At 49.7% G+C, this 23,042-nt stretch overlaps 1 protein-coding gene across 1 annotated transcript in view; it reads left to right on the forward strand.

The window, feature by feature from the left end:
• Nucleotides 1-300: 300 nt before the first annotated feature.
• Nucleotides 301-23,042, forward strand: part of grin2db (glutamate receptor, ionotropic, N-methyl D-aspartate 2D, b) — a 47,540-nt gene continuing 24,798 nt past the window's right edge. Inside the window, exons 1-4 of the mRNA XM_019869174.1 lie at nucleotides 301-448; nucleotides 17,061-17,400; nucleotides 17,715-17,921; nucleotides 20,417-20,683. Coding sequence (XP_019724733.1) covers nucleotides 17,113-17,400; nucleotides 17,715-17,921; nucleotides 20,417-20,683 — 762 coding nt within the window. The 5' untranslated portion in view covers nucleotides 301-448; nucleotides 17,061-17,112. The remainder of the gene's footprint in view (nucleotides 449-17,060; nucleotides 17,401-17,714; nucleotides 17,922-20,416; nucleotides 20,684-23,042) is intronic.

The raw sequence follows: 23,042 nt of genomic DNA on the forward strand, positions 1-23,042 counted from the left end.
GAGCGGTTGACGGTTGCTAGGTGACGGGGCGCCTATACTGAATTTTAACCAAAAGACGGGCAAAGAGGGAGAGTGTGTGTGAGAGGGGAGAGAGAAGTGAGAGAGTAGGGGGGGAGAGAGAGAGAGAGAGAGAGAGAGAGAGAGAGAGAGAGAGAGATCCGAGGATACACGTAGATCATATATGTATGTTTTGAGAGATATTTTCCCCGGCATTTCTCTGCGTGTGTGTGTGAGTGTGTGTGCGTGCGTGAGTGAGTGAGTGAGTGTGTGCGAGGCGCCCAGGGGGTGGGGGGGGACACGCGCGCGCTCACACACACACACACACACACACACACACACACACACACACACACACACACACGCGCAAAAACGGATACCTCAAAACGGAAGGATGTGAAAAAGGATGGAGGGACGCACGGAAAGAGGGGGGAAAGGCTGGTGAAAAACAGTAAGTGCATTTATTTTCATCATCTTTGCAGTGCTCACACACACATGCGCGCGCACGCACACACGTACGTACACGCACGCGCGCGCATATATCGGATTAATTGTGACTGGGAAAGAAGTCGCGTCATTGACGCCGGAGGAGGAGGTGGACAAGGCGGGGGTAACGCGGAGCTGGTTGTCGGCATGTTCGACGGCCGGGGGGGGCGGCGAGGTGCATGCGGCTAGCGCATTTGACCCTTCTGTCATTGGTGCGCCTGCAAAAAGTCACCAGCCGCATGTTGCGCCTGGCACGCTCGCCGGCATTCCGTTGAGTCATGAGCAAAAATCTTTGGAGCGGTGGCATGAGAGCGATTTGTTTGCAAGGAATTTCACTCTGGCGAGTTTGCGCTCCGTCGCCAAGTGCTCAAACACCGGCGCGCCGCGGCACCGCTGCGGATGCGCGATCATATCTGTTGATGCTCATTTTCTCCTCGCCTGCCGTGCGCTCCCAGTTTTGGGTTTGCGTGCCTGCCGCAAGATCGCCCCGTTCGTCCCGACGATCGTGGCGGGATGATTTGGGCGCGAAGGGAGACAAACCAGCCGGCCGCCACCGTTTGCGGTCGGACTCCGCCAGGCAGACGCGGCGGCTCGTTTGGGGGCTTTGGCTTTTTTTTTTTTTTTTTTTTTTTTTCCCAACGCCCACGGGAGGGAGAAGGAGTTGGTCTGCGGGCTCCCATGCCAACTTTTGTTTGCGCCTTGCGGTGCACGGCGCTTGAGGTGAAAAACAAACCGCCACCATGATCGGCAGCATCAGCGTGAGCTCTGCTACGGTCCGCCCTCATCAGTCTGTGGCCTCCGAGGTCTGCAGAGACCGCCGAGGCTGAAGTTGAGGCCGCCGACCACGAGCGAGCCCGCATGAGTGTCGTTTTATTTCATTATTTCTTGGCAGATTTGCTGCAGTAACCGAGAGTGTCAGAGCAAGTCAGACCCACCGCGATCGCCTTCGTGCAGCTGCAAATTGGCAACCAACGCGTTGTTTCGCGTTGTTTTCGCCCACCCCCTCCGTTTCTGCTAATTAGCTGCTCTCCCATTTCGATCGGCCCCTTCGCACCCACAGGTGAGCGATGCCCGCTCGTCATCTGCACGCAGGCGCAGCGCCTCCGCTGCTTTGCGCCTCTGGCGGCGAAGTGGCGCTTTTTGGCTGCGGGCTCAAACCCCCACGCGGTTTACGTACAGTTGCCCCGGAAGAAAGTCGTGCGTGCGTGCGTTGACGGAGCTTTGCTTTGCAGAGGAAGGCAGAGGTGCTGGTGGTGACAGCGGGTGTGGAGGCCGGCGTGACGGGAGGTGCGAGGAGGTGAAGAGAAGGCACAGGGCAGATGGGGAGGGATGAGTAAAAGCAGCAGAAAGGGGGGAAGGCTGGTGGCAAGTTGAGCAGTTACGAGAATAAAGTCGTCAAGTCGTTCCTATATGGAACGTGCATCTGTCTGCCATTTTTCAACTGTTTTTTTTTTTTTTCTTCTGATGCGTGCAAATATGCGAGCGCACTTCAGACCCCCCCAACCACTAGATGGCAGCACCAAATTTCACAACGTCCGGTCCACATGAATTCACGGCGGTTTCCTTGAAATGGAGGAAGAAAAACAGTTGGAGACAGCAATGCGCCACGACGCTGTTTGCCGACCACCCATTGACGCCGCAGAAGACGAACAGGAAAAGTTCAATCGGTCGTGACTTTGGCTGGCCTTTTCCCAGTTTGCTGCTTCTGTGGAGAACAAATCATTAGTGTGTGTTCATATTAGACTTCAAACAATCAGGATTTTTTTTTTTTTTGGCCAATCAGCAGTCAGCAAGTTTTGGGAAAAAAAAAAAAGATCAATGAGCGGATTAGGAAATAGCGCACATATCTGTTTGAATAACTTATTCATTGCATATGCTGTTAATTAGTCTTTCAAGAAACCAAAATGAGTGATCTTTCTATGCGCCTGCGCTAGTCTCAAGACGGCATTCTAATGACGATTGTGTTTGTGGAATATGAGTTAAGCAGCAAAACATACCGGTTTTTGTTTTTTGTCCATCAAAGGGGGCGGCCATTTTGCCACATGGCTTGCAACACTGGTACAATGTTACCGCCGTATTTGGCATCTTGGTGCAAGTATGTGCTCAAGCTCGTCATCGTAATTAGTCTTGTTTGAAGCAAATATGGTGAAGCCGCCGTTTGCCGATATGCTGCACAGATGCGAAGTCAGCCCCCGGCCGAGTGTAAATGCTTTTCAATCCAGACTAAAAACTGCGCGATCTAACATGAGACGATAGCATCCTCTCCCCCCCAACGGCGATCTTCAGCACGGCAGTCACGAAGGTGAAGCTCATTAGCATACAGCATCAATTAGTCTTGAACGAGATCGCAGGTTGTTGCTTTAGTGCGATTACGGTGCCGGCAGCCCGTGATACGGGTGTTCCTCTCGGCGTTAAGAGTTGCCTTGATGAAGCGCTTCTATATTCACTTTGTTGATGTCTGACAGCCGTCGCAGAGGTTATCGGGATATGAACCGGGCCTGCTAGCAATTGCCTCCGACAGGGCAAACTCTGCAGATGGTGCACGCCATTTATTATGATTACAAACTTCAGTTCAAATTCCCGATGGGGAATATGCCGACTTTATGAGGTGTCAGATATTACCCCCCCCAAAAAAAAAAGTATATTTTTGAGAAAGATGGTGTCTCGAGTTTACAGCTTCTAGCTTCATAATATGACGTCATGTTTTGTTATAATTCTCCTTTGACTTGCTAATGCTCTCTCAAAAAAAAAAAAAAAATGTAAGCAATTGGATGAGGGGGTTCCCAGTTTTCCCGCTATATATTTGTCGCATTTAGCTCTGGCAATAATTCTTTTCATTTGCAGTGCTTGAAAAAGTGATTTAACCATCTGCCTTTGACTGTTGGTGTCCCAGTAGGCACCGTCAAGTGCTTCCATGTGGACTCTCGCAATTTCAGCGAGCTTGCGGCGTTTTACCAATTTTGAGGAACTTCAAACTGAATCGATCTCCTCATTCTCATGAGAAATTAAACATTCAAACGCTAAAAACATTTTTGCTTTTCCAGAATGCAAGTAACTATAATCCCCCCCACCCCACCCCAAATAATATCCTTGACTATTTTCACGGAACACATTTTTAATTGAATAAGCAGAGAGAAAACCTACGCGAGCGCAAGCAAAAGGTAAAGCTGAGTTCCGTTCCCGGGACGACTCCAGGCTCTGAAGACGTTAATTTATTTTTTTTTTTTTGCCTCGGTGGCTAGTGCTTGCGGTGCCCTAAACAGATGCTTAGTCCACTTAGACGCTGGGTCGGCTTTGCTCCCACATTGATCCAAACTAGTGCAGCCCCGATGTGTTCGTAACCTTCATGACAGCTCATCAAGTGACTTGGCTCCGATACATCATAGCCCTCCGTTAGCTTGTTGTGCTCGTTTGCTTCCTTGTTCAGCCTCCATTGCTTCGATCGATTTTTCTTCTTAGCAAGCCAAGTTAATTAGTCGTAATGGAGCAAACTCACGTGAATGAACACATCCAAGAAGCATCTGCAGTGTGTGTGCGCAAGCTCAGCAAAGTTAGCATCAAAGTAGCGGCTGTCACGTGAGCCCCCCCCCCCCCACTCCCCCTCCACTGGGCTAGCCCAACATCAACATGCGGCTCGGAGCATTGGACTGCCAAAAGCAGATCTTCTAGAACCAATTGTGTTCCGATCACAAGCAGAAGTCGTCGCCGGGCCTTTCAGCTCATCACGGGCTTGATAACCAGACTGAAACGATCTCTCTCTTCTCTGTTATTCTTTCCACTCCGCGTTGGCCGCCATCATTCACCAGCTCAGCGACGTCTCCGGGCTCCCATCATCCTCACCCGTCTCCTCCCGTCCTCCCATGCCTCCTAAATTCATCAGAGCGCTTCCTAAGGCGATCGCCTTCCTGTCCCTGACGTTTGTTCCTCAGATTTGCGTTAAAATATTCATTGCGCTTCAAATTTCTCATATCTCTTGCCTCCTTATTAAGTTCTTGGATTACAATACCGAGAAGTGTCATATAAGTGGATCTAAAAAGTCCACACACCACCGTTCTAAGACCAGATTTTTGCGAATTGAGAAAATGAGACCAAGGTAAATCATTTAAAATGTTTTGCCACCACTAATGGAACGAAAGCAGAAATGGCTTTTTTGTTTGTTTGTTTGTCTCATCAGAACACTGAAGGTTTTGTGCAATCGCTGTCTGGGATTTGGAACAGTACCTAATTCCCTCCACCTTTGACTAAAATCTGAAAAAAATCATGCTGCGGTCACCTCCCTTTTGGAATTATGGCTGATTTAACCCTTTAATGCACCCTGTAACCTGATAACATGATAAGCTGTCCACTGTAGTAACCGCTGTCCCTGAAAGGGTTTAAAAAAAAAAAAAAAAAAAATCAACCCTTGAATAAAATTGTGAAAAAAAAGAATCTCCTGAATGCAAAAATGAGTTGATGAAAGGGAACTCAAAAAAAGTTGGGGGGGGAGAAAAAAACTGAGAACAGTTGAAATTCATTTCGGGTTAATCAGACTTTAAATGGTCGTAAGCGTGTTGGCCTGAAGGCTATTGTTAATTCTTTTTTTTTTTTTTTTTTTATAAATGAAATTTCTCCCTTAAAACGGTCTCTCTTTTATGTTCAGCATAGGAAGTAAAACCTAAATACCTGCGTTTGTTTAACTTTTTAAAGTGTTTTTGAAATAGCCGTATAAATACGGGGGCTCACAGTGCTTTACATTTCCTACGAATCAAAATAACTAATGCGCAACTGCATTAATACTTGGCGAGATTTTTGTAAAGGCTGGCTTGTAATAATAGCTTGTATTTTATATCATTTTATTTTACGTTGCAAAAAAAAAAAAAGTGAGCAACGGCTAAGGGCTACTAACCCTTGGCAACAGTATGCTCACAATAGGACCGGATGAGGCCCGACAAGAGCTGAGCCAGAACTTATTTGAACGTTTCAACAATATCGGGGACTCGTGGAAAGAGCGGGTGGAGATGGACAGGCACAGATAGCAGGAGGGCAGACTGGCAGACACACACACACACACACACACACACACACACACACACACAGACAGAGCAAAGGTGGAGAAAGACGCAGGCATGTTTAGCCTCACACAGTGTTTTGCGGCAGTCCGTCACCGAGATTGATGCCCGCGGAAACGACTGCGGAACTGGTGATTTAAAAGAGGAAATTGTGTGATTGTGTATTTGTGTGTGTGTGTGTGTGTGTGTGTGTGTGTATGTGTGTGTGTGTGTGTGTGTGTGTGTGTGTGTGTGTGTTGGCAGCACGGTGTCCCACGGGGGTCAAGACTCTGGGGGAACCTCTTGTCACCCCGGTGTGGAAAATAGGAGCGGGTAAAGTGTCGGTATTCGGCGTGGCCTTTGGGCTGAACTGACTGCACCGGATTAACCTGGCGGTACAGAGTTGCCTTCTTTCCTTGGCGTTTAAAAAAAAATAGCTTCCGAGTTGGAATGTGAAATTCGCAGGCGGAGCCCGTGCAGCTTTTCCCAATGCTGATACGCGCGCTTGCATCTTAAAGGGAATTTGCACCGCGTCTTCTCAACGGGAGAAAGAAGATGACAAAAGGCCTCTCACCGAGGCTGCCTGATGTTTCTTGCATTTGTTTGAATGGCATTCATCCCTGCTTGTCAATACCCGCAATTCCGTGTCTCCTGTTTTTCAGCATGATGCTATTGAAGGTATTGGAATTTCATTTTTCATTTTCATTTGCCCAACATTCATTCCAAAGAGAAGGAGCGGCAACGGAAAAGGCTCTATCCCCTCTGAGCTTAGCTCTCAGTACTTGTAACAGTGTCCGGTCCGCAGACCTGAGGCAGCCGGCGGGAGCTCCGACAGGTCAGGTGGGGGCCCGGCCATTTCAACATTTGAAAACAAATCATGGGCTCTTGAAAAGAACTTGAAAATGAGCCAGTGAAGGGATGCCATAATAGCAGTGATGTGCTCCCTCTTACGAGTAGCAGTCAAGAGGCGAGCGGCAGCATTCTGGACCCACTGGAGACGCTTCATGGAGGATTGGCTGACTCCAAAGTCAAATGCGTTACAGTAATCCCGCCGAGGAGTGACATAGGCATGAATGACTGCATCTGAAAGTGCTCATGAGAAAGGAGAGGCTTGACTTTAGCCAGCTGAGCCGGATCTTCAACAGACACGCCCACAGCAGTTGAGAGCCAAACTCGTATCACAGCTCTTAAGCCTCATACGTTTACTTTCACTGATTGGGGACTTTAAAATGCAAACAAAATGATTTGGATTTTTTTTTTTTTAACAGGGAGATACTTTTCAAGCCCCCTGCACAGTTAATCCGTTCACACTTGCTGAACTGAGCTCATGTGAAGTATGGCGAGGTCGTGCGGAATATCACGCGCGACAGCGGTACCAGCCTTTGGAGTGAGTCTTGCGACAAAACATAATTCAAGAAGTTGCACCGTATTGACTGAATGGGTCGCTTTTGACAATCGAGACGCAGGGTCCGTGAACACGTTTTGCATTTCCCGGTGACAGGAAGTAACTGGAAGATAAATTGCCGCCGCCGGACGCTCGGTGTCGCAATCTCTGCATTAAGATTCACCATAGCGGAAAAGATGAAGACACGGTAAAGTGCCACAGTTTGAGCAGGCGGCCTTGATTTCAAGACAATATACGAGGTTTGTGATTCCTTCGGTGCGCAACACGCGTCCAGAGATTAGTCGCTCCCGACGGTCGTGTAATAGCCTAACACGACTCCTTTCTGTTATTCCCCTCACTAACCTCTTGCCAGCTTAGTCTCTTGGGAATCGTACGAGTCTCCACAAAACACCTCCGCCTCGCTCACTCCTTAGCATCCTCCTGCCTCTGCTGCTTTTTGTGGTTTTTTTTTTTTTTTACTTTTCCGCAGGAAACGGATGCATTAAGCTTTATAGGACAGGCTGAGAGAAGTGTTTCTAACACCTCTGCTTATGTGCCGCGCCATAACGCCGCTCCAACCCGACATTGCTATGCAGCGACAGATTTAATGCCGACATGCTGCCTGGGCTTCGGCGAAACGAGGCGCTCGCTACTTTGAAAAGAACAATTTGCCATTTATCTGCGGGGTTTCATTTGACTTGATTCAACGCACAACACAGAACCTTGACGGATGCCTGCTGGTGCGACTTCGCGCAAAAAAACCCGATCGTCGTCACTGAAGGTTTTCTGTGCCGCTTTAATCTCGTTTATCCCCGCAATCAGATTATGAGTCATTGCCATGCACGGGCAGGTTGCGTTAAAACACGTTTCTCCTCGCAGGTCTTGCCGGGCCGCAGCGTCGGCTGCTTTTCATCGTGCTTCTTTTAATTAGGGACTGATTTAGATGAGGCTAGGCGATCCCAGTGTCTGGCCAATCAATGGCGCCGGTGCGAGCGGAGTGGAGCCACAGTGCGGCTCGTGCGAGGGACTGGCAGAATAATCAGTTTACTGTAAAGCAACACCAAAAAGTACAGAGTCGGTGGCATACAATAGAGCAGGTCACACACTGAGTGACGTGGCTGAACACGAATGAATGCGTCTGCACTGACTTTCCACGAATGGCCGGCAATTAGATATGCGGCCATTGAGTTCGATATGAACGGCCGATCAAGTCGATGTGGAGTCTAAATAAGTGTGTTCCCAATAAGAACACCAGAGGTCGCAATTTTGCCGTTTGCAGCGAGTTAGTCGGTGTGCCAGGGTCAATCGCCAAAGGTGCCGGTTTGTTTGCGATTGTCCAGTTTAGTCGCGCTCAGAGTGCGGCAAGCTTTATTTGCGCTAGGTCCAAAAGCGCCAATGCATTAGGTTGCTGCTTTTCATTTGGCGACTTGCTTTGAAAAAAAAAAAAAAAAAAAAAAAGCAACAGCAATCAGAGCCTGGCATTTTATTCATGAACGTACAGCACATTATGTAAATGCGCTGCACGCTGACGCCGCTGCGAAATCAACTCTATTTTCATCAAGCAGAAAGTAAAAGGATCCATGATTGAGCTGTCCACTGTTTAGCATACCGAGAGAGGTGTTTCTAATATTTTGCCCCGCTCAAGTGGTGAAATAAGATCACCAAGATATTTGAAAGAGTGGAATAACAGGTATCTTCCAGTCTATCCAAAAAAAAAAAAAAAATGCGTTGTGTTGGCCTCGAGTCCTGATGCAAATAAAGGAAAACTGCAATGAATTGACGGACCACTTCAAAATCCTCATAACGGCCCACATTAACCCTTCAAAGAAATATATAACAAACTATGATTCCAAAACACTTGAAGAGAATTTCAAGCCCATCTGACAACAACACCTGCGATTGGCCAGTTGAAGGTGTGCCCCGCCCACTGACTGAAGTCAGCCGGGATCGGCTCCAAGTGCGCCCGCGAACCCGCGAGGAGAAGCGGCTCAGATAACGGATCTCGCATTAGCCTTAAAAAGGATGATTGGATTGAAAATGAGTAACAAAAGCAGAAAGAAAAAAAGGAAAACGCATCGAAGACTCTTCCACTAACAACCTGGAACGACCCTGGCTCGTCCCTCAGATCACATCGTTAATAGTCTCTCAGCCAAGATGGATTTCGTCAACATACTTCGTTGACAACAATTCTTTCTTTATTAGGCTATAGAAAGAGCACAATCGAACGGGAATGAGTGATTGATTGATTTACTTTTTTAAGAAGTAGCTGAGGAGAGATTTTACACACACGCAAAAAAACATGACGATGTGAATTTGTGAATCGTGTCAGGGGTGCTGCCTTTGAGAAACCTTCTCGCGCGTTCTGTCAGGAGAAAGCCGGACGCAACGTCGCCGGCCTCTCGCACCTGAAAGCACATGACCTTTCTTTTATTTATGTCTGAACACTCATGAGAGTAATAAACCATTTGTCGAGGTTGTTCTCGTCTGACGCGCAAGCGTGCGGCTTTTGCGCACGTGTTAACCGAGAGGGCAAATGAAAAAGAGACCAGACTGACAGATTTGACAGTGAGTCATTCAGACGCTTGGATATTTTTCATTTTTGAATAACCCGTACTTCGGCTCGGTTCACACTGTGGGGGGGGGGCTTCATGCTCAATTCGGGTTTTGAGGTGACATTTGATTTTTTTTTTTACTTTGTGTGCTGGATTAATGTAATGCACTTGACTTTGGAGTCAGCCAATCCTCCATGAATCGTCTCCAGTTGGTCCAGAATGCTGCCCCTTGCTTCTTGACCGGTACTCGTAAGAGGGAGCACAAACTGTAACTCCTCCTCTGGCATCCCTTTCCTGGCTCCCGATACATTTTAGAGTTCTCTTTAAGATTCTGGTATTTGTTTTCAAATCTTGGCCCACCTCACCTCTCTGGGCTCCAGTGCCTCAGGGATGCCACCTGACACGATGAGAGGTACCGGGAACTAAGTGGACGCTCAGAGAGGGGCGGAGCCTCTCTTTAGAATCAACGTTCGGCAAGCCCTCTCTCTAACCATCTTGAATGAATTCTTTTTGCTCCATGTACAGCACTTGGTATACAGCGGTGGTTGCTGTAAAGTGCTCTCGGAATCCACTTGAGTTGAGTATAAGCATTCACACTCCATGTTAAATGCGACCTCCGTCTTTTCGGTCTCCAAAGTGGTCCGCATGCGCAGAAGAAGAGACGATGTCACTCGCAACGTATGTTTACCCAAGTTAATCTGGTGTAGGGGCTCATTCTTCTTTTTTAATCACCATATCTACGGAGACGCGCTAAATATTTGGGGGGGAAATGAGGCGAGCCTTTTCGATCTCATTTCACGGAGACGTCAGTCACTAAATACGACGTGACGTCGTAATAAATTACGCATCTGTCTGTGTGGCTGAATGACGACTATGGCCACGAATGTCCGCTTCATGTTTCAAATTCAAGTCAGATATAAAATCAGTGCTGTTAGTCATGACAACTTGGCGTATTCACAGACAATCAAACGGTCAATCTCCTTCTCAAGTGCTCTCTCCTCGGCCCGCCTCCGCACGGCGCATCCGATGACGTCGAGGCCGCTCAAGCTGAGGTCAAGTTGCGAAAAATCCGACACGGCTCCCATCTCGGACCACGTACGATATGGTACAGGGTCAACTCCATCTCCTTTCCGCCAATGCAGAGAAGAAACCAAAGGGAGGCGGGTCTTCCCAGTCGAAGAATGAAATGGATCCCCCTCAACGTATACCATGAAATGCTCCGGCGGCTTCTGACAGGAAGGAATCTTCAGTCAGGATCCAAAAAGGGGATGTTTGAATCTGAGGTCTGAGATGGCCCAAAGCTCAAAATCAGTTCCCAGTGACCACATGGAAATCGAAGGGGACTCGAAATGTCAAAATAAAATGACGTCAAAGAGGCACACGAGAGTGGAATGTCAAGGTGATTGCTCCCGTTTGTCCCGGCAAAAGGTTAGAGAGCACGAAAAGGACAGATGGAAATTTTTTGGGTGGTGTTTTTACGTCAGGCTTCTCCTTAAAAAGATGATAAAAGGGGGGAAAAAAATTTTACGGGTTAATGGCAATGTGAGTGCAGCCATCATTTGCCCATCTTGTCAGGATATTTGAGTGCTTCTGAATGAGCGCGTGGATAATTACAACATATTATCATTCGTCTGATAATTGCAGTTGATTTTTCCTGTTTTAAATCAGCCCCCCTCTCGACTCGTCACTGTTCCATACAAGGGGGGAAAAAAAAAGAACACGTTCACGGAAGCATCAAACGCTAATGGAATTATCAGCCCATGGCATGTTTTTTGGAATATTGGCATCTGTACGGATCTGGCAGTATAAGACGTTGATAGATAACTCGTGAAATGTGATAGCGTCTCCTATTGAGATAAAAGGAAGTTGGCCTTGTCTGCACTTGATGCGCGGTAGACAGTACGCTACATGTGGTAGACGGCAAAAGGTAGAGATTCGGACTCTTCCGCCTGTTCGCGTATCTGTCTCAGTGTGAAAATGTCTTCAAGAAAGTCTGATCCCAGCGTTGGAGGAGCTGCCGCCTGCTGGCACAGTCTTATTGTTGTTGTTGTTGTGACCGGCTTCGAGCAGTGCGTCCATGTTGAACAGTCACCGAGCTCTCAGCTTTGCCGGCTGCTCGGGGAACTCGCGGTGGAATGCTAGCCGCTATGCTAACTTGCTCTGCCGCAGCAGTGTGTGACAGGCCAGGTATGAGCTACAGCTTGCTAGCCGGCACAGCCGAATGCTATTCTCCCCTTGAAGTAACTCATCCTTGCCTCGGTGGAAGTAAAATGTAAAACTTCTGACAAGAATCATGATCACGAAAGAAGCCCGAGGAGTAGCTCAACATGGGACACATCGAGCAAGAAGAGAGACCACGAGAAGCCGTGCTGACCGCTAAGCTAACGGGAAATGTACTTCAGCACCAGAATGAGTGGTCGGTGGTGCGGTAGCGGCAGAAATTTGAACACGAGTCTGTCCGGAACCGCATTGCAGCTGAGATTAACTGATTGAGCAGCAAATTAGCAGCTAAATTAGGAAGTGTCAGGAGAGAAATAATGCAGCAGCTGCACGATAAGCACAACCGTCCGAAAACCAGAAATGAATCACTCGCGAGGAGCGCCCAATAACATCCAAAGTGTATTCATTAGTTATAATACAACAGCCATGTTAGTTGTCTTCATACTGTAGGGAATATTTTCATTTTTGTTTTTAATTTTTGGCTTTGTGATGTGCAACAATGAATGTTCAAAATGACAATATATCTTTTCTTTTGTTTTTGTGAATTTGGCAACTCATTTTTACACTCAAGTGGCTTTCAATCATTCCGTGAAAGAATTTTCGTCCCAATGGCCTAGCCTTTAGAGTATGCGTGGTGCTGCACTGATCACTTGCCGGCAGCTCGTCGACATGACATGGATCAAAGAGGGAAGAAGGCGAGCTGCTGCTGCTGCTGCTGAGCGGGGGAGGGAGGTCGGAGGGGGGCATGCGGGAGTGTGTGTGTGTGTGTGTGGGGGGGGGTGGTAAGGCGTAAGTGAAAGAAGGCAAAGATAAAGAAATGTATGCCTTGGGAGAGGAGGGAACATGGCGACTGGAGCTCAACATGATGCAGAGGGATGCAAGGGAGGCATGAAGCGAGGAGTTATACGCTCGCATCGCAAAGCGGCGTGTGCAGGAGAGAGAGAGAGAGAGAGAGAGCGGATCTCTTGCGACAGAGAACACACTTCGCTGGCTGTGATTGAAGTCTGGGCCAATTAGCAAGGAGAGCATTGAGCTCCAGCTGCACTCTTCCCTTCATTCCTAAGCTCCCCAGCAATGCCATATCTCGCACACACAATGGCCAAGAAACACACATTGTGGGCACCACACCGCACTGCCACTGTCTCATCTTGGTATCGTGTCGTACCCGTATGGTGCGCTCTCGCTATGGAGCAAAGACGCTCTGTGTACAAATGAGGAAAAGATCAAATATCCTTCACTTGGGGAAAGGAGCCCTTTCTGCCAGATGGGGCCATTTCTCGTAAATGGCCTACACCTTTGCGGCGCCGCGCATACATTGCACGCGTGTTGCGTATCGACCGTCGGATGCCACGCGGTCTGATTGACTCCGACCGCGGCCGACGGCAGCGGGGAGCAGCTTCATTACTCTGCGTGACAGAAGGGAATGAAGCCGCGCAGCGCGACGGGGCCCAATAACCACGCCGAGCGCTGCGCTTCCACAGCGGGTTCCAGACGCTGCACTTGCATTCGCCGTTTCCCCACCCGCAGATGTGACGCGGCGCGGCGTCTGGCGCGGCGCCTCCATTGGAGTTGAGTGCGTCGGCGGCCGCAGGTGAAAAGAAAGGCTTGCGAGAGGCCTGGATGCCAGATCCCAGTGACCCGAGCGTTTGCCTCCTGCGTCCGTGCCGCCCTCGAGTCACTCCTGCAGACGGACACAGAACGACGATGGGGAGGGAGTGTCAACGTGGTGATGATTTACTTAAAATTACGCAGCTATTTCGGCCAATACGTTCGAATGAATTTACAAAATACGCTCGGACGACTTGACCAAATGCGTTTGAGGGCGACATGAAGCGTCGTTATCGGCATCGAGGGGTTTGTGCTGGACTTGGCATCGAACACAAGGCGTTTTGGCACGCTCCTCTATCCTCTGCATGTTAAGTCAAGGAAAAAAACCCAAAAAAAAACAAACCAAGGCTGTTGAAAAAGATGAGCTTTGTTGTCTGTGCTGCTGACAGTCAAATGACTTGTTCAATTCACAAGACTCGGAGCCGGGAAGCTCCGTGTGGGATCTTTCCACCCTCACGTTTTTCTCTTTCCCAAACACAATTTCTCCCTTTGCTGCTCCCCACAGTCGAATGACACCGCCTTCCGAAGAAGTTAATTTGCCTCCAGCTACTTAAAAGAGCAATAAAGTTTCCAAGTGGCGCAGGTGTTTCTTTGAGAGCCGCACGCATGCACGCCAGCGACGGCTTCTGACGTGACGGCGTGGTGCAGCGCGGTCGAAACGTTTCAAATACGCTTCGTCGGTGCGCTCCAAGTATTCCTTGAAGGTGCTTGTGTGTTGGCTTGTCACAATCGCTGGCACGTTTGATCCGAACAAAATATAACTGGGCTGGGGGGGGGGGGGGGGGGGGGTGCTGATAGTGTGGGTCCGGGGGGGGGGGGGGAGTCGTGTTGCGAGAGTAGGCCGCTCGTTGGCAAAATGAAATTTTTGGGTCCTGATGTCATCGCGCGCTCGGATCAATCAAAAGCTGTGAACATCCCATCAGGATAAGGCTCAACTCAAAAGGTCACATTTGCCGAGAGACGTTTGTGATCCTATTTATTGTCCATAAGGGGAAAATGTGAAGATTTCCATCGCGACACAAGATTGTTTGGAGGCGCAAAGTCAAGTGAAACCATCGTGGCCTTTATTGTCGGCTTGCTGGCCTCTTTGCGGTGTTGCGGCTTGGGCTTGCTTGGGGCCGGGTAGCATCGATGACGACTTTCAAGAAAACGAAGGCTACATTTCATCGACAGTATCAGGAGTCCTACTTAAAATTCGGATTTAACTCAACGGGAGATTCCCACATACCAAGCCCACTCTGCATCATATGCGGCGTACTTTTCATGCACTTTGTATTTGTGACGTATCTTATTTTGAAGGCACGTGTAAACGTTACCATAGCGACCAGAGAGTGTTGCGACCAGATAGGACGTTCCTCGTGTCATGATTCGTGTTTATTATTATGTTTAGAAAATAGCACAGTTTTCATGCAGGTCATGTCATATTATTTTGTTGTATTTTTCCAGCACACCTTAAAGGCCGGTCCCTGAAAATATTGTCTGACATGAAACCGCGTTGGGCCGTGGCAAAAATTGTGTGCTCTCCCAAATGCTCTCGTTCGGGGAATGTACGGTATCGCCGCTGGTGGGGTACATGCCTTTCTTTTTTTTCTCCAATTCCCGACTAAATAGCTCATGGGAACACGTTGTCAGAGGACGTTGACGCCACTGTATTCACACTTGGAAGAAGGCTGACTTTGGCACACATCGGCAGAGCTGAGCCGCGTCTCCCGAGAGTGAAATACCGTGACAAGCCCAACAGTTAACGGCTCGCAGCTTGGTACACTACAGAATATATCTCCGTCAAATTATACGATGTACCATATTTCTGCTGCTGTTCCTGCTACATCCTCCGCGCCTTACAGCGCACTAAAAAAAATGCCTTGTCCCCCCCCCCACCCCCCACTCCACCCTCTTCCTTCATTATCACATCTTCCCATTCTCTCTCACTGCGTATCTCTCCACACCTCGATTTTTTTTTTCTCACCCGCCTCACTCACTTCCTTTCTCCGGGTTCCCTCTGCCACACACACACACACACACACACACACACACACACACACACACACACACACACACACACACACACACGTGGCCCCGTGACAGAAAATATCAGCTCTGGCAGTGTATTTATTTAGGCGGAACACGTGCACGCCGTCCCACTAATCAATACCCTTTTTCATGCAGCTACCCTCGCATTTGGTGCCACCGCCATGCCTCATTTTTCTTTTTTTTTTGTTCCCTCCTCTCCTCAAGCACATCGTTGCTCCAAATGTGGGGTCAGATCTGCCATATTGGTGCTGTTTTCCTATTTTCCTCTCCGCACCAGAAAGACCGATGAGGGTCAAAGAATCATCAGACCGTATGCAGCAACGAGAGGGCTCGAGTTGGATGAAGATGGAGCGAGATATCATCAGAAGAGTGGGAAGGGCTTGCAAATGGAGGCGGAGTGGGGGAGACTCACTTTTAGGCGAATGGCAGTGTTGTCCCCTTGTTTAATCAGCGTGAGTGTGCGTGGCGGAAGGAAGGAAGGAAGGAATGTTGGCAATGGGGCGGTTGGAAGAGAAAGGAGCAAGAAAATGGAGACAGGGGGAAGCAGGGCGGTTGGCATCGGTTGAAAATCCAAAACGCCGCCATGAATTTGAACGGCGCCCTCTCCCAGGTAACCGTTCCCCTTCCGCGCACCAAAAGGGATGAACCCTGGCATCTCGCGATCGTTTCGCAGCTGTGGCGGCAAGCTGTAGCCGCGCATTCATCTCGCGCGTACGCCCCAAAGCGCGCGGTTGCAGCTGTGCGGGTGAGGGTGGCTGCAGCGAACTTAATTGTTGTTATCATTCATGCAGCACAACCCCCACCCCCCATCATTGCCTCTGCCCGCTATTACCGCTGACGCCCCGCTTTCCTCGAAAGGCCCGCTCCCATTTTCCCTCCTTCTCATATTGTTCCTTCGCAGCCTGCAACCGAGATAGCAACAATTGCATCTTCCCGGCACGCTCTCGCTTCCATTTCCCGAGCTTTCCCCCTCCTGCCATGGCATTCATTTTCCTCATCGTAGGGTCGCTCGTGCATCTGGGACCTGGACCTTCGGCACCGATTTATACGACGGATTTTAACCATGAATACGGCCACTATTAAATGACAAATATAGACAGCATCGACACGACATGGAAACGCGATAGACGCGTGCACGGCTCTGCCATCTGCATCGTTTGGAGCAGTTCACTTATTGAACGGATTACACATTAAAAGGACATCAAATGTTGAAGTAGTCATGAAGTAATTATAAATCAGTTCCACTGAAAAAAAAATGCAGTGCATTTCAAATCTTGTGTTCATGTGTTTAAATGTCGTTTGATTGTGAATGTCGTTCGCCGTTGTGCCTGTGGACGCTTTGAGGTGTTTTTTATCTTTGCTTGCGTGAAGCACATTGAGTTGTCTTGTACATGAAATATGTGTTGGGGATAAATGAGTCCAATTTCCGAGAACAGCGAATGGAATTGACATTTTGACAAACTTTGGTGACATCCGCGACAGGCGCTTGAAGGCGAAGGCGCCCAGGCCCCGCCCAGCGCTGTCTTGCTTGCATTTTCGACACTGTCTTCTTACCTGGGCGCACTCTCTGATCACTTTCTGGCGTCCTTCCTCCCCACCTCTCCTCTCGGCTGTTTTCCCCTCCGCGACCTTCTTCTCATCTAATTCTTTGACTCTATTGATCTCCTTTCACGTCCTCCGTCGTGGATATCGGAGCAAAAAGCATTTCAGACAAACTTAATCTCCCTCGTTTCTCTCTCTCTCTCTCTCTTGCAGGCACCCTCTCTTTGCGCCGTACATATCTGCCTCCCCCCCTCGGCAGGTTGCCATGGTCGCCATACCGACTCTCTCTCTCCTACTGGTCCTGGCGGAGTGGCGAGGCGCGGCGGACGCCTCGCCCCACCTGCTGCTGCGGCCCAGCCCGCGGGAGCGCGACGCGGGGGCAATGATGAACTTCAACATCGCCGTCATCCACGCCGGCGCCACGGTGCTGGCGGAGGCGGCGCTGGCCGGCCCCGGCAGACGGGTGCTGTACCCCGGCTTCGGCCGCGTGTACGGCTCCCTGGGGGAGAGCGTGGTCACCCAGTGGGGCTCCGCCAACGTCATCTGGCTACAGGTTGGAGATTGTCGCGCTCCTCTCTGCTCATTCAGCCTCACTTGAAGGGAGCGGGTGACAATGGGCGGCCATTGTTCCAAATCATTCATGATCCCAGCTGAATGGGCGCGCGGCGCTGCGGTCGCGCGAGGCTTTTCACAACGAGCGAGTCGGCTCCTTCGCTTTGTTCACCTCATGCATATTACCTGCACCCTCCATATCTGTAACACAAAGTTAAGACACACTGATCTGGTCCGCTAAATCTTTTCATCCCCCCCCCTCCCCCCCGTCTCTTTTGTCCTCTCTTACATCACTTCCTCCCCTCCATCCTCAAGGTGAACGACAGCAGCCCGAAGACGGTGCTGTCCCAGCTGTGTGAGCTGCTGGCCGCGCGGCCCCTGCAGGGTCTGGTTTATGAAGAGGAGAGGCCCCCGCGCACGGCCTGGGGTCCTCTGGCCCCCATGCTGGAGTTTGTGTCGGCGCAAACGGGACTGCCCATAGTGGCTGTAGGAGGGGGAGCGGGGCTGGGGAGGATGCCACAGGTAGGGGGCGGCGGTGGTTGCTATTGCGTGGGTGAGGGGGAGATGTCGGCGGTGCGTGCGTGTGTGTGTGTGTGTGTGCCATTAATTCGTTCCCTGTTGAAAACTTTGCACCTTGAAATCAACTTGAGCGGTTCCACTGCACTTTCTGGGTGGTGCGATTGTTCATTTGTGAGCCACTGTTGCATTCATGTGACTCAAATGATGGGAAGTCCCCTTAAAAAAAAAAAATTCCTTGATCGACATATACATTTTTATGGGTTCTTCCGCAGTCGATTAATCTAAGCAACAAACAGAAGCCCTACTTAACCTCACGTCTCACGCTTGGCTCAACGGCCTGTTTTTGCCTGTAAATTGAGGGCCCTGCGGTTTGACAACACAAATACAGAAACAGCAACAGAAAGCCGCAGCGGCTTACGTTACCACGGCGACTCGTCACGTGACCACGTCTGCCTTCGGTGAAGACGACAAAGGTGTCGGGAGGAGGCGGGGGGGGGGGCAGCTGGAGGGGCGAGGGCGAAGCCGAAGGTCAGGCGTGCTGCAATTCGCCAGCGTTTAATCTGTAAATGCCAGCAACTGGGCCCGTCGCGCTTGTCTGCGATGTTCCGGGTGGGAGGACGGCATCCTGCAGACGTGACGTGACTGTCACCGTTGGCGTGAAGGGGCACGGGGACTGCAAACCTTCACGCTGATGGGTCACTTGGCTCTCGCCAATCACCAGAACCGGAGTGAGAAGAAGGCCGCCGAGTCGTTTGAGCGCTGATTCGAAATCCTTGAGATCCAGCTTCTGGTCCACGTCATCGACAAGCAGGCATCCGAGTAGGACGGCTCCATGTTACTTACTTGAGGGAACAGCTGCTTGTTTGAACTCGGCTTTTTTTTTTTTTTTTCCCCCCCCATTCAAAGCCGCACCAAAATGTGTGGTGGCATCTGTGTTTTAACACTAAACAGAAAACAGAAGGGGGAAGAAGGAGGTTACAGACACCCAGTACACAAAGTGGGGCGAGGGAGCAACAAGAGAGCATTGCGACATAGATAGTCTAAACGTTGCTAAGGTGGGAAGAACCCCCCCCCACCCCCAAAATGAAGTGGACAGTACCGTAAAGTCCCGTGAATAATATGCACACGTGTATAATGCGCACTCCCAAAATCACCCTCAAAAAGCATTTTCTTTTTTTATGTTGTTCTAATTGCTGAATGTAATATACTCACCTCCATTGCAATTTTATTTTATTTTTTTGCAAAACGACTATTAATATTACTACGGCATAATGTAAATAATCAGCATTAGGCCGACTCGCACTGTTTATTCAGTGCGAGAGTGTCGGTTGCCAAGTGTTGCTGCGCTTATAGTAGTTCACCATAGATCTGGAGGAAGAGCCCAACGTCCCATCCCGTGTCGTGTCGTTCACGGATCTTAAGCTGGCGATCAAGGATGTCTCAGCCAACGACTTTGCATCAAGGCTTGCGTTTGCGCTTCGCGAGTGAATTAAATTGCGGCACTCTGGATGAACTTCCTTGAAAGCTGCACTGTCGCCTCGCGTCGTCCTTCCAGCTGTGAACGGTCTTTTTTTTAGGAAGGCTCCCATCTGGACTTCATAGGAATCCGCGCGACAATCTGAGATGTTTTAGCCCTGCAGCTGCACCGGCCCCATTAAAACTTCAAGCCCTGCGTTGCTTCGGCGTTGCGCATAAATCAAAATAAACCCCTTTCAGAGTTGAAAGCAGAGGCGATTGCTCTGACTGCAACGGAAGCTCAGCTTCCCCTAAAATGTCAAAAAGTAAGTGATCAAATTATAGGTGTGTACGTACAATTGTGTGGGCATGTCATTGACTAAATATGCACTACAATGCGCTCAACTTTTGTTCCGAATCAGCCTCTTATTACTGGTTACGACTCGACTCTCTTCTCATTCATTTCCGCACCGTCACTGCGCTTTAAACTGTGTGGACGCTGAGCGTCGCCCGCGCGGACGCCGGGCGTCGAGAGAGTTCCAGTTAGGTTGTCCCGATGCATTGAAACGAGACGAGCCATTGGATAAATGCTGGTTTTGTCCCGCCCATCGGACGCTCAGCATCTCTGGGAGTCGATGGACAGTGGGCGTTTATGGGCGGGCCCGGAAACTCAGCTTTCTGCATGATGATTGGATGATCTGTCTGAGGCTGAATCTCTTTTTGATTGATAGCGAAATGAGCCAATCAACCGATCTTATGGTGAAGGCAACCTTCTCATTTTTTTTTTTTTTTGGAAAAGGAAAGGAGAGTAGAATTCACGTATAAATAACAGGACACATTTTATGATGTAGGCCGAAATTGAGCTTCCCTTCCTTGACAGACCAGCATCCGCCACTAGTTGAAAGGCTTTCAAGTGATATGCTAGCGCATAGTGGCTGCGTTTTAGCCACAGTTTTACGCCAGGGTAGGACTTTTTGCGCTCTTTTTTGTTTGTTTGTTTGTTTTGTTTAACCTCGTCTGCTGCTGTCTTCCCCCCAAATCAGGAATCGGGTTCCATCTTTCTCCAGTTCAGCTCCTCTACGGCCCTCCAACTGGAGGTCATATTTGAGGTGCTGGAGGAGTACGACTGGACCGCCTTCTCCGTGGTGTCCACGCGTCACCACGGCTACCAAGAGTTCCTGTCGGTGGTGGAAGGCCTGACGGACGGCTCGTTCATCGGCTGGGAGAAGAAGAGCGTGGTCATCCTCAACGTGACCGACGATCCCGGCGGCGCGCGCACGCGCAGGCTGTTGAAAGAGAACGAGGCGCAGGTGAGACAGGGGGGAGCGAGGGAGCGTGGGGAATGGGGGAGGAAAGGGGAGGAAGTGCAGCGACGATCATTGAAAGGGGGGGGGCGTCGCCCTGGCTCGCAGGCGGCCTCCCGGCTTTTTTCCTTCCTTCTTCATCTCTCCCTCGGTCCCTCGGCGTCGCTCTCTCTCGCTCTCTCTTCCCCCCTCTCTCCTCTATCCCTCGGTTCTGCTCTCCCCCTCATCAACCAACACGTTCTCAGTTCAACGGCGCAACAAACACCAGAAGTCACTTTGACGGATTTGTTGGCACGAGGCGTTGGTATCAAGAATTATGGAGGACACGGTGCTAAAGATGTAACGCGATGGTTCTTGCCTTGTTGGCATAGGATGTGTTTTTTTTCTCTCTTTTCGTGATACAAAATTCAGTTTGAAAAAAAACGGAAGACAATCATTGTAATGCTTGCCCTAAGAGATACGAGATTGTGATTTGAGATTACGATGCCTGTACATCAAGCCACGGAGGGATTTTATCTGCATATTGCACAAGTGATTTAATTTCACGATCTTTATCAGTTTTTTTCTTCTTATGCAGAAAGTTGTCGGTGTACAGTGTGACATTTGCCACACTTTGATCATGCTGTCGTCCTCAAAGTTTCTCTTTCTCCAAATAGTATTGAATTTGTCAGAAACGAAGGGCCTGATTTGCTCTGCTGCCAACTAGCGGGCGCTAAATTGCGATGTTCATTTTGTCCTATTAGTTGAATTAGGTTCAATTTTTTTTGGGTGTTTTTTTTTGGTGTGGAGAGAAAAAGTCTTACCGAAGTTTCAGCTGTCACTTTCGCCTTCGCCAGAGCGGTCACTGCTTCCTTGTGACAGCTGATCGGGTTTGGAAACCATCAAAATAAGTTCTCCCCGACCCGGTCAAGGCCGCGCTCCAAAAAACTTGCTAGAACCATAAATGAAGAACAAAGACAGTCAAAAGCACACAAACAGTCACACTCGAATCAAGTCTCATGCTGAGTCAAAAGCCAATCAGTTTGACTTCTAGTCTGAAAAGGATGATAAATGGATGAAATTGGGCATTCTCAGTCATGCGTGTGAATGGAGTCTGCTGCTGCAGGACATTTTTTTTTCTTTTTTTTTCCCCACACATACGGCGCACGTCGGTGTAAAATAGCTCAGTTCGAAACGCAATCCGGCGTTGAATGCTTCGTTTGGTTTCCTAATCAATTCTCCAGAGATCATGTCGAGCTTAAACAGATGCGACATCATCTTGCCTGCGCTCATTCAACTTTTTCACAGTATTGACGCGGTCGAGATCGCGAAAAGAGGGGAGGGGGGAGGTCATTGTGGAAAAGTCATTTTGGCAAAGGCGTCGGGCTCAGCTCTAACCTTGACCGGATAGACTCGTGGATCTTGTCTCGCCGCTTATTGTCTTCTTGCGTGCCTGCGCCGACTGCCTCGTGCCTCCCGTTTTAAACACCTGCCGCCATCTTGCCTCCATTCATCGTTCCTTAAAGCTCCCCTTTGACCCCTCGCTACTCCGACTTAAAACGACACCAATCTTTTGTCTCCTTGTGCTTGGCTCCCCCGTGTGCGGTTCTTTGCCTGGAGACAAGCTCACACGACACCCCCCCCCCCCCCCCCCCCCCCCCCCCCCGCTGCCCTGCACACCTCCATGTCCGCATGGCCATTCTTGAACACTGGAGTGTGGTCTGCCGTCCGTCTTATAGCGTGCCTTTGGTCAAGGTCTCAATGGCATCGCTAATGCCCCGGCATGGCCGCTCCAGCACCGTAAGACTCCGTGTGTGTGTGTGTGTGTGTGTGTGTGTGTGTGTGTGTGTGTGTGCGCGCGCGAGCGCGTGTTTGAGAAGGGCATGCGTTTTGTATTTCCAAGGCTGCACTCTGCTTGTGTGAGCGTTAATATAGCGCGCCGCCTGCGGCGTGTTGCCTCCACGCGGCCGCAGCGATGCCTTGCGATGTTTTCCGGCGAAAGGGCTAATAAACGCTTGCGATCGTTTAGTGATGCCGTGTGAGTTTGCATTACACGCCGGCCCCGCTCTCCCACCGCCGCCGCCTGCGTTTTATGGTAATGTCCTCTCTATTGTCGACGCCGCGGTCTCGGGATCAATTCTTCCTGGAATCTCTCATGATCTATCTCTTTTGTTGCGTTCCTGCCGCAGCTTCTGCCTCGTCAGTGTTTTCTCTTGCTCGCCTCACTTCCTCCATTTTCCGCACGTGTGTGCGCGTGTGTGTTGAGAACACAGATTTTGTCCTTCCTCTCTTAATTTGTCGCCCATTCTGTATTTCAGCGTCGATCCTCCTCCTACCCCCCCCCCCCCGTCACTCTCTTAATTCACTGGAGGTTTACTGGCACGCC

The sequence above is a fragment of the Hippocampus comes genome, unplaced genomic scaffold (genome assembly GCF_001891065.2).
Source record: "Hippocampus comes isolate QL1 unplaced genomic scaffold, H_comes_QL1_v1.1 scaffold67, whole genome shotgun sequence".
Lineage (NCBI taxonomy): Eukaryota > Metazoa > Chordata > Actinopteri > Syngnathiformes > Syngnathidae > Hippocampus > Hippocampus comes.